General features: G+C 45.3%; 1 protein-coding gene and 1 long non-coding RNA gene across 3 annotated transcripts in view; both read right to left on the bottom strand.

The window, feature by feature from the left end:
* Window positions 1–1205: 1205 nt before the first annotated feature.
* The window catches only part of il16 (interleukin 16), a 55476-nt gene continuing 42567 nt past the window's right edge, over window positions 1206–14114 (bottom strand). The window contains exons 20-28 of one of the 2 annotated variants that reach the window (XM_029720786.1): window positions 13794–13944; window positions 12731–13304; window positions 11645–12440; window positions 9168–9355; window positions 8176–8344; window positions 5770–5871; window positions 5112–5376; window positions 4596–4724; window positions 1206–3327 (exon numbers count right to left, since the gene is read on the bottom strand). In XM_029720786.1, coding sequence (XP_029576646.1) covers window positions 3149–3327; window positions 4596–4724; window positions 5112–5376; window positions 5770–5871; window positions 8176–8344; window positions 9168–9355; window positions 11645–12440; window positions 12731–13304; window positions 13794–13944 — 2553 coding nt within the window. In that variant the 3' untranslated portion in view covers window positions 1206–3148. Of the gene's footprint in view, window positions 3328–4595; window positions 4725–5111; window positions 5377–5769; window positions 5872–8175; window positions 8345–9167; window positions 9356–11644; window positions 12441–12730; window positions 13305–13685; window positions 13945–14114 lie in introns of both variants that reach the window. The other variant, XM_029720785.1, reaches the window with a different exon arrangement.
* Window positions 3481–4017, bottom strand: LOC115166886 (uncharacterized). Its single transcript, XR_003870382.1, has 2 exons — window positions 3907–4017; window positions 3481–3853 (listed from the first exon to the last, which is right to left on the bottom strand). It is a non-coding gene; the product is annotated as an uncharacterized LOC115166886 (long non-coding RNA).

The raw sequence follows: 14114 nt of genomic DNA, 5'->3' as shown, positions 1-14114 counted from the left end.
AGTGATGCTGGACGAGCGAGCAGGTGCAGGCAGTGATCGATTGAATAGCATGCATTTAGTTTTACCTGCGTTTAAGAGCAGTTGGAGGCCACAGAAGGAGAGTTGTATGGCATTGAAGCTCGTCTGGAGGTTAGTTAACACAGTGTCCAAAGAGGGGCCAGAAGTATACAGAATGGTGTCGTCTGCATAGAGGTGGATCAGAGAATCACCGGCAGCAAGAGCAACATCATTGATGTATACAGAGAAGAGAGTCGGCCCGAGAATTGAACCCTGTGGCACACCCATAGAGACTGCCAGAGGTCCTGACAACAGGCCCTCCTACTTGACACACTGAACTCTATCAGAGAAGTAGTTGGTAAACCAGGCGAGGCAATCATTTGAGAAACCAAGGCTGTCGAGTCTGCCAATAAGAATGTGGTGATTGACAGAGTCGAAAGCCTTGGCCAGGTCGATGAATACGGCTGCACAGTAATGTCTCTTATCGATGGCGGTTATGATGTCGTTTAGGACCTTGAGCATGGCTGAGGTGCACCCATGACCAGCTCTGAAACCAGATTGCATAGCGGAGAAGGTACGGTGGGATTCGAAATGGTCGGTAATCTGTTTGTTAACTTGGCTTTCGAAGACCTTAGAAAGACAGGGTAGGATAGATATAGGTCTGTAGCAGTTTGGGTCTAGAGTGTCACCCCCTTTGAAGAGGGGGATGACCGTGGCAGCTTTCCAATCTTTGGGAATCTCAGACGATACGAAAGAGAGGTTGAACAGGCTAATAGGGGTTGCAACAGGGGTAATAGGGGTTGCAACAATTTCGGTAGATAATTTTAGAAAGAGAGGGTCCAGATTGTCTAGCCCGGCTGATTTGTATGGGTCCAGATATGGCAGCTCTTTCAGAACATCAGCTATCTGGATTTGGGTGAAGGAGAAATGGTGGGGGCTTTGGCAGGTTGCTGTGGAGGGTGCCGGGCAGTTGACCGGGGTAGGGGTAACCAGGTGGAAAGCATGGCCAGCCGTAGAGAAATGCTTATTGAAATTCTCAATTATAGTGGATTTATCGGTGGTAACTGTTTCCTAGCCTCAGAGCATGTCCCAGTAAATGCATCTGTTTGTTCCATATGAAGTCAAATAACTACATAGGTTTCAAAACATGAATGGTTATTGGCACAACAGTCTTGTGAATAAACTTTTGAAACATACACATACAGATTGGGTTAAATTATTTTATTAGTATAATGTATATTATGATAAAGCTTTAGTACCAATATACAGAGTTTTAAATATCTATATTCTAATAGATTTTAGTACAAAATGTTCACACCCTGTGTTTTCCTTAATATCAAACTAGGAGAGAAAACAAGGTGAAAATGTGCTCCGGTTTAGTTATATCTTTGGTTTCACCCAGAGGGAGAATCTCAATTAGACACTCCTCGCGTCCTCTCGCCTGTCCTCCTCAAAACCAATTGGAGGAGAAGGGTCAGAGGGGCGGGACCTCTGGCTTTCTCATCCAATGGGTTTTGAAAAGGAGAGAGGACGCGAGGAGTTTGCAATTGAGATTCTCCCATTGCCATCTAATAAACGAACTAAGGGCTCTATTAAATCCGTAGCTCTGAAGATCCACTTTATAGGGCGATTGACAATTAAAGGCAATGTTCCCGCGGTCGCGGAGACTGCATTCATGATAAACGGAAATTAACTTTACCTTTTGATGCTGATCTTCCGCGATATGGATTGAATCCAACTCATAGTCTTTGGTCTAAATAATGATTCCAACATCAAGCACAATACCACAATTCCATGAAAAATGCAGATCCCATTTTAAATATTTTGTATCAGTATCATACTCTTTTGGACTACATTACAGTATTGTACACTATTTGTAACAGTCAAAAGCAATGGAATGTCTCTCTCTTCCTTCATGTAAATACTGTATATCTGTGCAAATCTCAAACTCACTGTGGTCCCTGGTCTAGAAGTTCTGGGTGTAGGAAGGCAGTCAGAGCAAAGCACCTGTAAACTCACCTCTCTCTACAGTAACAGTCCCTGATTGTCATTGCAATATGATTTGATATAGAATATAGATATTATATTCATAACTACAGTATGTTAATAGTGCTCATATGAAATGATATGATGGCTTGTGGTTGATTTGTGTTCTAGTTGGCCCTGTTTATACCTGGTGCTTTCTCTGATCTCGGGGTTCTATTCAATCAGTAGCGCTGAAGACCTGCATTTCAGTGTGATTGAAATATAAAGGCAACGTTCCTGTGTTCGTGGAGACTGCATTCACGGTAAATTCATGTCGGCTCAATCGGAAATTACCTTTAATTTTCAATCACGCTATAACACTAAACTTCAGCGATACGGATTGAATCGAGGCTGTTGTCCACATTCTGATTGCGGCCACATTTTTGCCGTTGCATCTACACATTGTATTAAAATGTGTCTCTTATCCGTCCGCTGTGTCCGCATTGTGACCAAGATTTACTGGTCCCTCCCTGTATGCAAATTATTCGACAGATATTCTTTCAAAATAAAATGTATTTTCTTTATTTAAAGACACATATTGACGCCATTTTAGAGGGATAATGATGATTTAAATGGTTTCCCTGTCCACATCCGTCTACACTTGGAAGATATCCAGACAACATGTGTGCCTGACTACCTCCGGTGGGGATCAGGAAGATCTGATCACAATGTAATCACAATAGGTATTTTAATTGCGGACACCTGTCTATAAATGTGGCCACAATCAATATGTGGTCAAATCTTGAGAATCAATAGCCCCGTTTATAGCTGGTGCTAACATGAGTCATTTGTCCTGATCTTGTCAACATTCTGATTGTGCCCACATTTTTAAGGAAGTGTAATTGTGATCAGATCTTTCTGACTACCTCCGTAGGTAGTCAGGGACCTATGGTATCTGGAGATCAATTAAGTGTAAACAGTATAAACTGACCTGAAATCAGTCTAGGGGTAACTCCTCAGTCTCCTCCTCCTTCCCCCTCCTGTTAACTACAGTGAGATGTCCCTCAGGCAGACCCTTCTGCCTCATCCTCCTTCCTCCTCCTGTTAACTACAGTGAGATGTCCCTCAGGCAGACCCTTCTGCCTCATCCTCCTTCCTCCTCCTGTTAACTACAGTGAGATGTCCCTCAGGCAGACCCTTCTGCCTCATCCTCCTTCCTCCTCCGGATGACTAGAGTGATATGCCCCTCAGGCAGAGCCTTGACGATGTTCCAGGCCTCGAAGCGGCTCAGCTCCTGGAGGGAGGTGCTCTGGACCTGCAGCAGCTCATCGCCAGACTGCAACCCGCTCTGCTCCGCAGCACCACCTATTGGGGAGCAGGAGAACACACTGTCACACATTGGTCTGTCGTGAAGTTTCCCCTAGGTGCAGATCTGGGATCAGCTTTCGCCTCCCCCAACTTATAGAAGTTAAAGCTTATAAAACTGTGCTTCTCTGCGTTGTTTGCATGGTTTCCTACTTTCTGTGACATCACAACACTTCTAACAATAAAATACATTGTTAAAAGTGTTAAGAAAAGGTCCTGTGTGGCTCAGCTGGTAGAGCATGGCACTTGTAACGTCAAGATCGTTGGTTTGATTCCTGCTGGGGTCACCCTTACTAAAAATGTATACACACACTACTTACTGTAAGTCACTTGGATAACAGTGTCTGCTAAATGGCACCTAAAGTTCACCCAAATGACAAACTGATATATTGATTTCCTGACCCTGTTAGAGTTTAGGGACATAGTAAGGCAGCAATCTGTGCTTTGGTTTTCTTTACTTTGCCACTGTCTCCAAATATTCTCTTTTTTGTGAACTATACCTTCTAATCCTGTGCTGCTACTGTACCTTTAAATATCCTGTTGATGACCAGAGGCCTGTCTCCATGGATATTACTGTACCTTTAAATATCCTGTTGATGACCAGAGGCCTGTCTCCATGGATATTACTGTACCTTTAAATATCCTGTTGATGACCAGAGGCCTGTCTCCATGGATATTACTGTACCTTTAAATATCCTGTTGATGACCAGTGGCCTGTCTCCATGGATATTACTGTACCTTTAAATATCCTGTTGATGACCAGTGGCCTGTCTCCATGGATATTACTGTACCTTTAAATATCCTGTTGATGACCAGTGGCCTGTCTCCATGGATATTACTGTACCTTTAAATATCCTGTTGATGACCAGAGGCCTGTCTCCATGGATATTACTGTACCTTTAAATATCCTGTTGATGACCAGTGGCCTGTCTCCATGGATATTACTGTATCTTTAAATATCCTGTTGATGACCAGAGGCCTGTCTCCATGGATATTACTGTACCTTTAAATATCCTGTTGATGACCAGTGGCCTGTCTCCATGGATATTACTGTACCTTTAAATATCCTGTTGATGACCAGTGGCCTGTCTCCATGGATATTACTGTACCTTTAAATATCCTGTTGATGACCAGTGGCCTGTCTCCATGGATATTACTGTACCTTTAAATATCCTGTTGATGACCAGTGGCCTGTCTCCATGGATATTACTGTACCTTTAAATATCCTGTTGATGACCAGTGGCCTGTCTCCATGGATATTACTGTACCTTTAAATATCCTGTTGATGACCAGTGGCCTGTCTCCATGGATAGAGCCTTTCCCTCCATCCAAACTGAAGCCCACGCCCCCTCCTCCTGTCTCCAGCTCCACAGTCAGCAAGGCTCCCCCATCCTCCACTACAGACAGACAGACAGACAGACAGACAGACAGACAGACAGACAGACAGACAGACAGACAGACAGACAGACAGACAGACAGACAGACAGACAGACAGACAGACAGACAGACAGACAGAGAGATGAACAACCAACGTTTACATACAGTACATACACTGTATGATACAGCCACAAAGGCAAGCATTTCGCTACACCTGCAACAACATCTGCTAAATAATGTGTACGCAACAAATAAAATGTGATTTGATTTGATGTACGCTCACACACACACACACACACACACACACACACACACACACACACACACACACACACACACACACACACACACACAGTGTTGTGTGTGCTGTCTTACTAGGTGAACTTGTCTGACAACCTTCTACTCACCTGTGGGGTTGAGGTCTGTACTGCTACTGCTGACAGAGGAATTATCAGTGTTGTTCCCTCCTCCTCCTCCTCCTCCTCCTCCTCCCTCTCTCCCCTTGCTCACCACCACCACGGCCAGTCTCATGGTGCGGGCCTGGCGCAGCGTGGCGGTGGCGTCCGCGTGTGTCGCACCCCTTAGTGTCTGGCCGTTGATGGACAGCACCTCGTCACCCTTCTCCACGGTCCCCTCTTGAGCCGCCAGGCCGTGGGGGAAAACACGATGCACCTGGGGGGAGGGAGGGAGAAATAGCAGAACATTTACAATTGACATTCCCATTCTAAGCAATTCGCCTTGATTGGTGGAGCAGCTGACAGACATTTTGTAGAGTTGCCACTATCTGGCCATGCTAGAAAGGACAGTACCAGGGCTTTATAGCCCTGTACTATCTTTAATATTTAAGTCCAAAATCACGCTCCTAACTAATACAGACACTGTATTTTGTACAATACAACTTTATTGTCCATACAATATGTTACAGTGAACAACAGAAATGTGTCTTCTGCAGAATTCTCAACTCCCCCAGATAGCACACATCACACAGAAATACAATCTTTAACATAAATTCTGAGGATGTCATCACTTTTCATCTGCTCTAGCATGACCTTTCAGTATACTCACTGTGGTGGCCTTGCTCTCCAGGTCTATCCCACCTGCAATGCTGAAACCCAGACCTGCTCCTTCCTCCTTGTGCAGAATCACCACTTGGATGTGCTCAAATTGCTAGAAAGAGGGAAGAAAAGAAGTCATCTCTTTCATTCTAACATTCAAAAAAATATTTTCATGTTTTTCGCTCACTTTACAATGTTACTGCTGGTTCTTGTTCTTATCTATTAAGAGTAGGAGTGCTGATCTAGGATCAGGTCCCCCCGTCCATTTAATCTTATTCAATGTGATCTAAAAGACAAACTTGATCCTAGATCAGTAGCCCTGTTACTCTGAGACGATTAATACTTTGATGACGTGAGTCAGACGATTCATGGCCATTCACAGAGATATCTCAGTTTGATTATTAAACCCCAGCTGTTGTTGACAGTTTCCAGATGATTCTATGTCTGTGAGAGAGCCGAGGGGGACCAAGTGTCTCGCCCTCACCTCCGGGCTTTACACCAGACACACACAAACAGACAAACACACATACGCACACACACCAGACACACACACACACAAACAGACACAAAGGCACACATTGTAGTAAGAGTGCGGTAATGACATATCGAGAAAGGAAATACATACAGATGTTCTCCTGAGCACAGAGCCAAGTGGTCCTTCGAGAGAGGTGTGTGTGTGTGTGTGTGTGTGTGTGTGTGTGTGTGTGTGTGTGTGTGTGTGTGTGTGTGTGTGTGTGTGTGTGTGTGTGTGTGTGTGTGTGTGTGTGTGTGTGTGTGTGTGTGTGTGTGTGCGTGCATGTGTGTGCGTAGACAAAAGCTTTGATTGGCTCACAGAATGCAAATGGAGAACAGAAACGCAATACACACTGTAATACTCTGTCCTCCCTGAAAGCCTTTCAATACACACTGTGATACTCTGTCCTCCCTGAAAGCCTTTCAATACACACTGTGATACTCTGTCCTCCCTGAAAGCCTTTCAATACACACTGTGATACTCTGCCCTCCCTGAAAGCCTTTCAATACACACTGTGATACTCTGTCCTCCCTGAAAGCCTTTCAATACACACTGTGATACTCTGTCCTCCCTGAAAGCCTTTCAATACACACTGTGATACTCTGCCCTCCCTGAAAGCCTTTCAATACACACTGTGATACTATGTCCTCCCTGAAAGCCTTTCAATACACACTGTGATACTCTGTCCTCCCTGAAAGCCTTTCAATACACATTGTGATACTCTGTCCTCCCTGAAAGCCTTTCAATACACACTGTGATACTCTGTCCTCCCTGAAAGCCTTTCAATACACACTGTGATACTCTGCCCTCCCTGAAAGCCTTTCAATACACACTGTGATACTCTGTCCTCCCTGAAAGCCTTTCAATACACACTGTGATACTCTGCCCTCCCTGAAAGCCTTTCAATACACACTGTGATACTCTGTCCTCCCTGAAAGCCTTTCAGTACACACTGTGATACTCTGCCCTCCCTGAAAGCCTTTCAATACACATTGTGATACTCTGTCCTCCCTGAAAGCCTCTTAATACACACACACACACACACACACACACACACACACACACACACACACACACACACACACACACACACACACACACACACACACACACAAACACACCTGCAGCTGAGCGCTCTAACGTAATCCTTAATGGTCCCTCCAGTCCTGTAGTGGAGCTCATTCCTACAGGCTTGTTGTTTTGCAGAAGCCAGTGTTGAGTACTGCATGAGAGAGCAGCTCTTACCATGCTTCCCACACAGCACCCTATTATCCAGAGCCTGAAAGCCTCTTGGTCAAAAGTAGTGCACTTTAGAGGGGAATAGCATGTCATTTGGGATGCAGCCTTGGACTCAGGGGTATAGATTACCTCAACCACTTAGAGAGTAGACCAGAGATGAGAGATTCTCAACAGTAAGAGTGGGCAATCTGTCATGACTGGATGTTAATGTAGTGTTCATGTGGTGTTCATGTGGTGTTGATGTGGTGTTAATGTGGTATTCATGTGGTGTTCAAGTGGTGTTCATGTGGTGTTCATGTGGTGTTCATGTGGTGCTGATGTGGTGTAGATGTGGTGCTGATGTGGTGTTCAAGTGGTGTTCAAGTGGTGTTCATGTGGTGTTGATGTGGTGTTACTGTGGTGTTACTGTGGTGTTGATGTGGTGTTAATGTGGTGTTGATGTGGTGTTGATGTGGTGTTACTGTGGTGTTGATGTGGTGTTAATGTGGTGTTAATGTGGTGTCAATGTGGTGTTGATGTGGGGAACATCATTATTTGACACCCTAATACAGTCAGCGAGGCCCTTCTAGTGAGGAAGAGGTGGATGGATAAATTAAAAACAATGAAACAGACAGGCCGGACAGACGGACAGAAAGACTGACAGACAGAAGGATAAAGTTTCACCTTCAGTGTTTCCTCATCCAGAGCTTTCACTTCCTGGATCATGGTCTGTATTTCCTGTGGAGGGATGGCTGAGATAACAGAGTGGGCACATGCTGACGGAGATGGGCGTGAGACCAGGTCCCCTCCCGCCTCCCCCCGCTCAATGGTACACTGCCTCAGATCAGAGAGGCTGAGGGGAATAGGGAAGCAAACAGAGTTCAACTCACGCACTGACACTGGTCACATACAGAACACACACACAGACACACCTTCTGGTTTACAGGTTCATCGTAGCTACTCTCATAATCATGCATTTCACTGTATGAAAACTAAATAGAGAGTTATGTTTTAGGTTGGTCAATCTGTTACAGACTAAACTCTGAGAGGATTTCAGTCAGATTAACACTTTAGACATAATGTCACATCTTAGAACAGGAATAACACGTGTGACTTCCTGTTTGTTCACTTCCTGTGTTCATACTTCCTCTTACTAAAGATGATACTGCCACGATTGCATTAAGCCCTGTGAAGCAGGGACAAAATACAGAAAAGATTTGATCTAAAATATGCCTGTTCCATCTGATAATGTATAATGCCATCTCTACTTTACAGTATCTGACTTCCAGGGAGCAGTGCTATCTTACTTTTTTCATAGCAAGCACTACTACAGTGTAGGTCTATAGACATACTAGACTATTATCAGCTCTTGTGAAATCAGTGTATATTTATACCTTTTCATCCAATCACCTGAGAGGTAGTATGTGTATGCCTGTCTGGTATCAATCATTGGAACAGAGAATATGCTGTATATACCAGGGTAAGGGTCAATTCCATTTCAATTACATCCATTTAGGAAGTAAACTGAAATTCCAATTTGAAATTCTTCTCATAGAGAAGCATTGAGAAAAACTGGAATACTAACTTCCTTTTACTTCCTGAATTGATTGAATTGTAATGGAATTGACCCCAACCCTGGTATACGCTGTATGTTGATGTTTTCAGAGAGTTTTTACCTGACAGAGAAGCTATTCTCATTGCTGTCGGGGCCAGGGGAGAGGGGGGTGTTCTGGGCCGGGTCAGGCGCCTCCGGGCTGCAAACTAGAGGGGATGCAGGGGGTGGGTCTGACCCGGGGTTACCCGGCCTAGTAGGACAGTTGGAGGGGAGCAGGGAGTGCATGGAACGCATCAGGGCATGGGAAACCTGGAGTAGAGTAGAGCAGAGCAGTTAACAGTAGAGCAGAGTAGAGCAGAGCAGAGCAGATAAGAGCAGAGCAGAGCAGAGCAGAGTAGAGCAGAGCGGAGCAGATACGAGTAGAACAGAGCAGATAAGAGTAGAGCAGAGCAGAGTAGAGTAGAGCAGATAAGAGTAGAGCAGAGCAGATAAAAGTAGAGCAGAGCAGAGTAGAGTAGAGCAGATAAGAGTAGAACAGAGCAGATAAGAGTAGAGCAGAGCAGAGCAGAGTAGAGCAGATAAGAGTAGAGCAGAGCAGATAAAAGTAGAGCAGAGCAGAGTAGAGTAGAGCAGATAAGAGTAGAACAGAGCAGATAAGAGTAGAGCAGAGCAGAGCAGAGTAGAGCAGATAAGAGTAGAGCAGAGCAGATAAAAGTAGAGCAGAGCAGAGTAGAGTAGAGCAGATAAGAGTAGAGCAGAGCAGATAAGAGTAGAGCAGAGCAGAGTAGAGCAGAGCAGATAAGAGTAGAGCAGAGCAGATAAAAGTAGAGCAGAGTAGAGTAGAGCAGAGCAGATAAGAGTAGAGCAGAGCAGATAAGAGTAGAGCAGAGCAGATAAAAGTAGAGCAGAGCAGATAAGAGTAGAGCAGAGCAGATAAAAGTAGAGCAGAGCAGATAAGAGTAGAGCAGAGCAGATAAAAGTAGAGCAGAGCAGATAAGAGTAGAACAGAGCAGAGTAGAGCAGAGCAGATCAGAGTAGAACAGAGCAGAGTAGAGCAGAGCAGAGTAGAGCAGAGCAGAGCAGAGTAGAGCAGAGCAGATAAAAGTAGAGCAGAGCAGATAAGAGTAGAGTAGATCAGATAAAAGTAGAGCAGAGCAGATAAGAGTAGAGCAGATAAGAGTAGAGCAGAGTAGAGCAGAGCAGAGTAGATAAGAGTAGATAGAGTAGAGTATAGCAGATAAGAGTAGAGTAGAGCAGAGCAGAGCAGATAAGAGAAGAGCAGAGTAGAGTAGAGCAGAGCAGAGCAGATAAGAGTAGAGCAGATAAGAGTAGAGCAGAGCAGATAAGAGTAGAGCAGAGCAGAGCAGATATGAGTAGAGCAGAGCAGATAAAAGTAGAGCAGAGCAGATAAGAGTAGAGTAGAGCAGATAAAAGTAGAGCAGAGCAGATAAGAGTAGAGCAGAGCAGATAAAAGTAGAGCAGAGCAGAGTAGAGCAGAGCAGATAAGAGTAGATAGAGCAGAGTAGAGTATAGCAGATAAGAGTAGAGCAGAGCAGATAAAAGTAGAGCAGATCAGATAAGAGTAGAGTAAATCAGATAAAAGTAGAGCAGAGCAGATAAGAGTAGAGTAGCAGAGCAGAGTAGAGTAGAGCAGAGCAGAGCAGAGCAGAGTAGAGTAGAGCAGAGTATAGTATAGTAGAGTAGAGCAGAGTAGAGCAGAGCAGAGTATAAAACATGTCATGGTTAGGGCTCTGCTGTTCTTTTCTACCCTTCATCCCACCTCAAGAGGCCATTATAGCACCTTCTTACACCATGGGTGAAACAACTGTCACGTGTTCTTTCTATAATAGTCTAAAGTAAAGTAATTATCCAATTAGTCCACAATAAGTTGCCAAATCCCAACCGGGTGAATTAACTTCAAATGAAATGTCTGCTGACACTCATTCCCATCAGCAGCCTACACTGTAGTAATTATTCATTATTACTAGTATTATCTCAAGGACACTAATCAACATAATGAACCACTTAAATCATTATCTGTTCACAACATTATATGAGAATAATAGAAAATGGAGGGGAAAAACAAATGAAAAAGAACAGAACAGCTGAGTTGACTATGTTACGGTGCTTAGTCTGGCTATGGCATCCCACTGGGCACACACTGTTTTAATCAACATTGTTTCCACGTCATTTCAACGTTACAGATGTTGAATTGACGTTAAATTGACGTCTGTGCCAGTGGGATAGCCTATAGTTCATTTGTTCATTTAGCAGATAAGACACGTATATTCCTGTGCATTTACCACAGTCAAAACACATATATTTTATAGTAAGAATATAATGAAATATAACAGAATATTATATAAATAATATTGTTTCCTAAGCAAACTATTGCCAAGTGTCGCAGGTGCGCACAATCCACACACTAAATGACAGTTACAAACATATTGCATGCACCTGTTACAGAGTAATTACATGGGTTATTCAACTGGTATGAAGCTTATGTGACATTTCATACATTTCATCAGTTAAATTGGACATTTTACAATTTACACTTGGACGATGTGATGTAATGTAAAGTGTGGACCAAAGACGCACCTGGTTACTGAAGGAAAGTATCTTCCCCAGACTCTCTCCCTCCAGTCCTCTTAGAGTTGTTGACCCATCCGGGGAGGGAGAGGCAGGCAGGGGCAGGCTACGCGTCCGCAGGCTGGCCTGCTTGCCCTGAGCCTGGGCATAGCTCTGGTCTCCCTCCCCCTCCTCTGGTGGTTGTAGTGGACCAAAGCTCTCTCCCTTGGAGCTGCTGGACCTCCTGGGCACCGGGCCGGAGGGGGAGATGGAGGCCTCTACAGCCCCATCCAGGGGCTCTGTTTCTGGTTCGGCCTCGGGGAGAGGTGCCTCTAGGGTGGATGGGGTGGTGGTGGTGTCCTCGGGGGATGGCGAGTCAGAGATCTCTGCATTGGGGTCTGTTGTCTCTTCCACTGGGGTCTGGAGCTCCGAGGTAGGGTGTGGGGTCGGAAGTAGAGAAAAGCAGGTAGGAGGAGAAGGGTGGGAGGCAGGAGAGGGCGGAAGGATGGAGTGAGGAGAGGCTGCAGGGGGAAAAGAGAACATCCTCCTGTCCTTGTCCTTGTCAAGGATTGGAGAGGTCACTTTGGCTCCTTTGCCCATGTCATGTTGGATTGTGCCATTCTCCTCTAAGAGAGGGGGGTCACTCCTGACGGGTGCCTTGTCCTTCAAAGGGAGGGAAGTGGAGGGGGCTAGGGGCCTCCTGTTGTTGCCCTCCGTCTCCTGACCCTTACCCTCAGGACTAGAGAAGGTCTCAAATGAATGGATCTTCTGCTTGATTGACAGCTGGGCTGCAGAGGAGGTGGACCGCAGACGTACCCCGAAGGTGCTGTTGAAATACACATTTTTAAATGTTATTGTCCATCCACCTGGATAATTTACATGAGACAGAAATTCTTGTTGGCTTATAACTCATGAACACACAATACTTGATGGACCAACTGGGAATCAAACCCAGGTCACCTATACCCTTCAACACCACCTCAACCGACTGAAATAAAGGCCTACACTTTAGGCACTAACATAAGTCTTCAGATCTCAGGAAAGACTGAACCGCCTCCGCTACATTTTCATAAAACACAAGATAAAGGAGAAATGTTATGGAGAAACACTACGTACTTTCCACCGCCTCTGATGTCCAGGGGTTTGGCCAGCTCAGCCTGGGGCCTCCCATTCCTCATACTCCTGAGGCTCTGACGGTTCCACACAGGCTTGGGGGCAACTGGGGGGCCCTTCCTCATCCCTGGGGGGTCCTCAGTCCTTGGGCTGGGGGTGGAGATTAGGGAGGCAGGGGTGGAGGGGGTGGTGGGGTCTGGGGCGGTGTAGTGGGTGGAAGTACAGTTCAGTTCAGGAAGCTCGGGAAACTCACTCGGTTGGCTCATGGCGACTGGGGAGTGTGTGTCGTTGGGGTGTCTGTCGGTTTGTGATGGAGTGTGTGTAGCGTCGTGGTGTGAGCTGAGATGGTGTGTTTGTTGTTGGTTACTGTGGGAGTGTGTGTTGTGACGGTGTGTGCTCGGATGAGTCAGACTCTGGTTCTGATGGGGGTCTTCAGGAATTCCAAGATCAGGGGCGCTGTCGGAGATCCTAACCCAGGGGTCGTGAAGCTTTTCTGGGGGGAGCTGCTCCACGCGGCCCTGCCTCCTCAGGCCTGGCCTCTTACTCTGGGAGCAGAGGAGGAAGGCAGATTCAGCACCTGAACACAGACAACACAGGAAACACAGTCTAAGAGGAGGAGAGATACAAGTACTTCATAATGAGCTAGACTCACACTGCCCTCATTAAAATAATGCATTCATACCTGCACAGCCTTCTGCTTTACTAATAACGTTAAATAGTAAGTTGTGGTGCCATTAAATGTCACAATGTAAGAAATGATCCTAAGATGGCATTCACAACTAAATAACATGTTGTCTTTCAGGAAACAAACTGCAAATTAACTGCAATTAACTATAGGGGCCATCAAATAGCTGTATATTTGACTGTTAGCTCTGTATTTACAAATGGTGTATTCTAATACATTTTTGGAAATTGAATGTGACCGACAAAAAAAAGTATTGAGGTTCCCATACGATACCTGTGTGTAGTCTGTCTTCTGTGCAGGATGAGTATCGAGCTTCCCATACGATACCTGTGTGTAGTCTGTCTTCTGTGCAGGATGAGTATCGAGCTTCCCATACGATACCTGTGTGTAGTCTGTCTTCTGTGCAGGATGAGTATCGAGGGCAGTCAGTGATGGCAGCAGAGCGAGCCTCTGAGTGGGTGAGAGTCTCTCCACTTCCCCCTGAGTGTTCTCTCTCTCTTTCTCTCTCTCTTTCTCTCTCACTCTCGACTTCCTGGAACACAGATAAACAGGAAGTTAAAACGTTGAGCGCACCACTCAGCATCTGACCACAGAAAGGTGTTGTAATTCACCCTGCATTTACTACCGCTCGTTACCCTCCACAACTTCACATCAACATGCATCCATCCATCACACTCACAACGGCCAGATGCAGAACATAAT

The sequence above is a fragment of the Salmo trutta genome, chromosome 29 (assembly GCF_901001165.1).
Source record: "Salmo trutta chromosome 29, fSalTru1.1, whole genome shotgun sequence".
In the NCBI taxonomy this organism is placed as follows: Eukaryota; Metazoa; Chordata; class Actinopteri; order Salmoniformes; family Salmonidae; genus Salmo; species Salmo trutta.
This window is presented reverse-complemented; position numbering and strand designations above follow the sequence as displayed.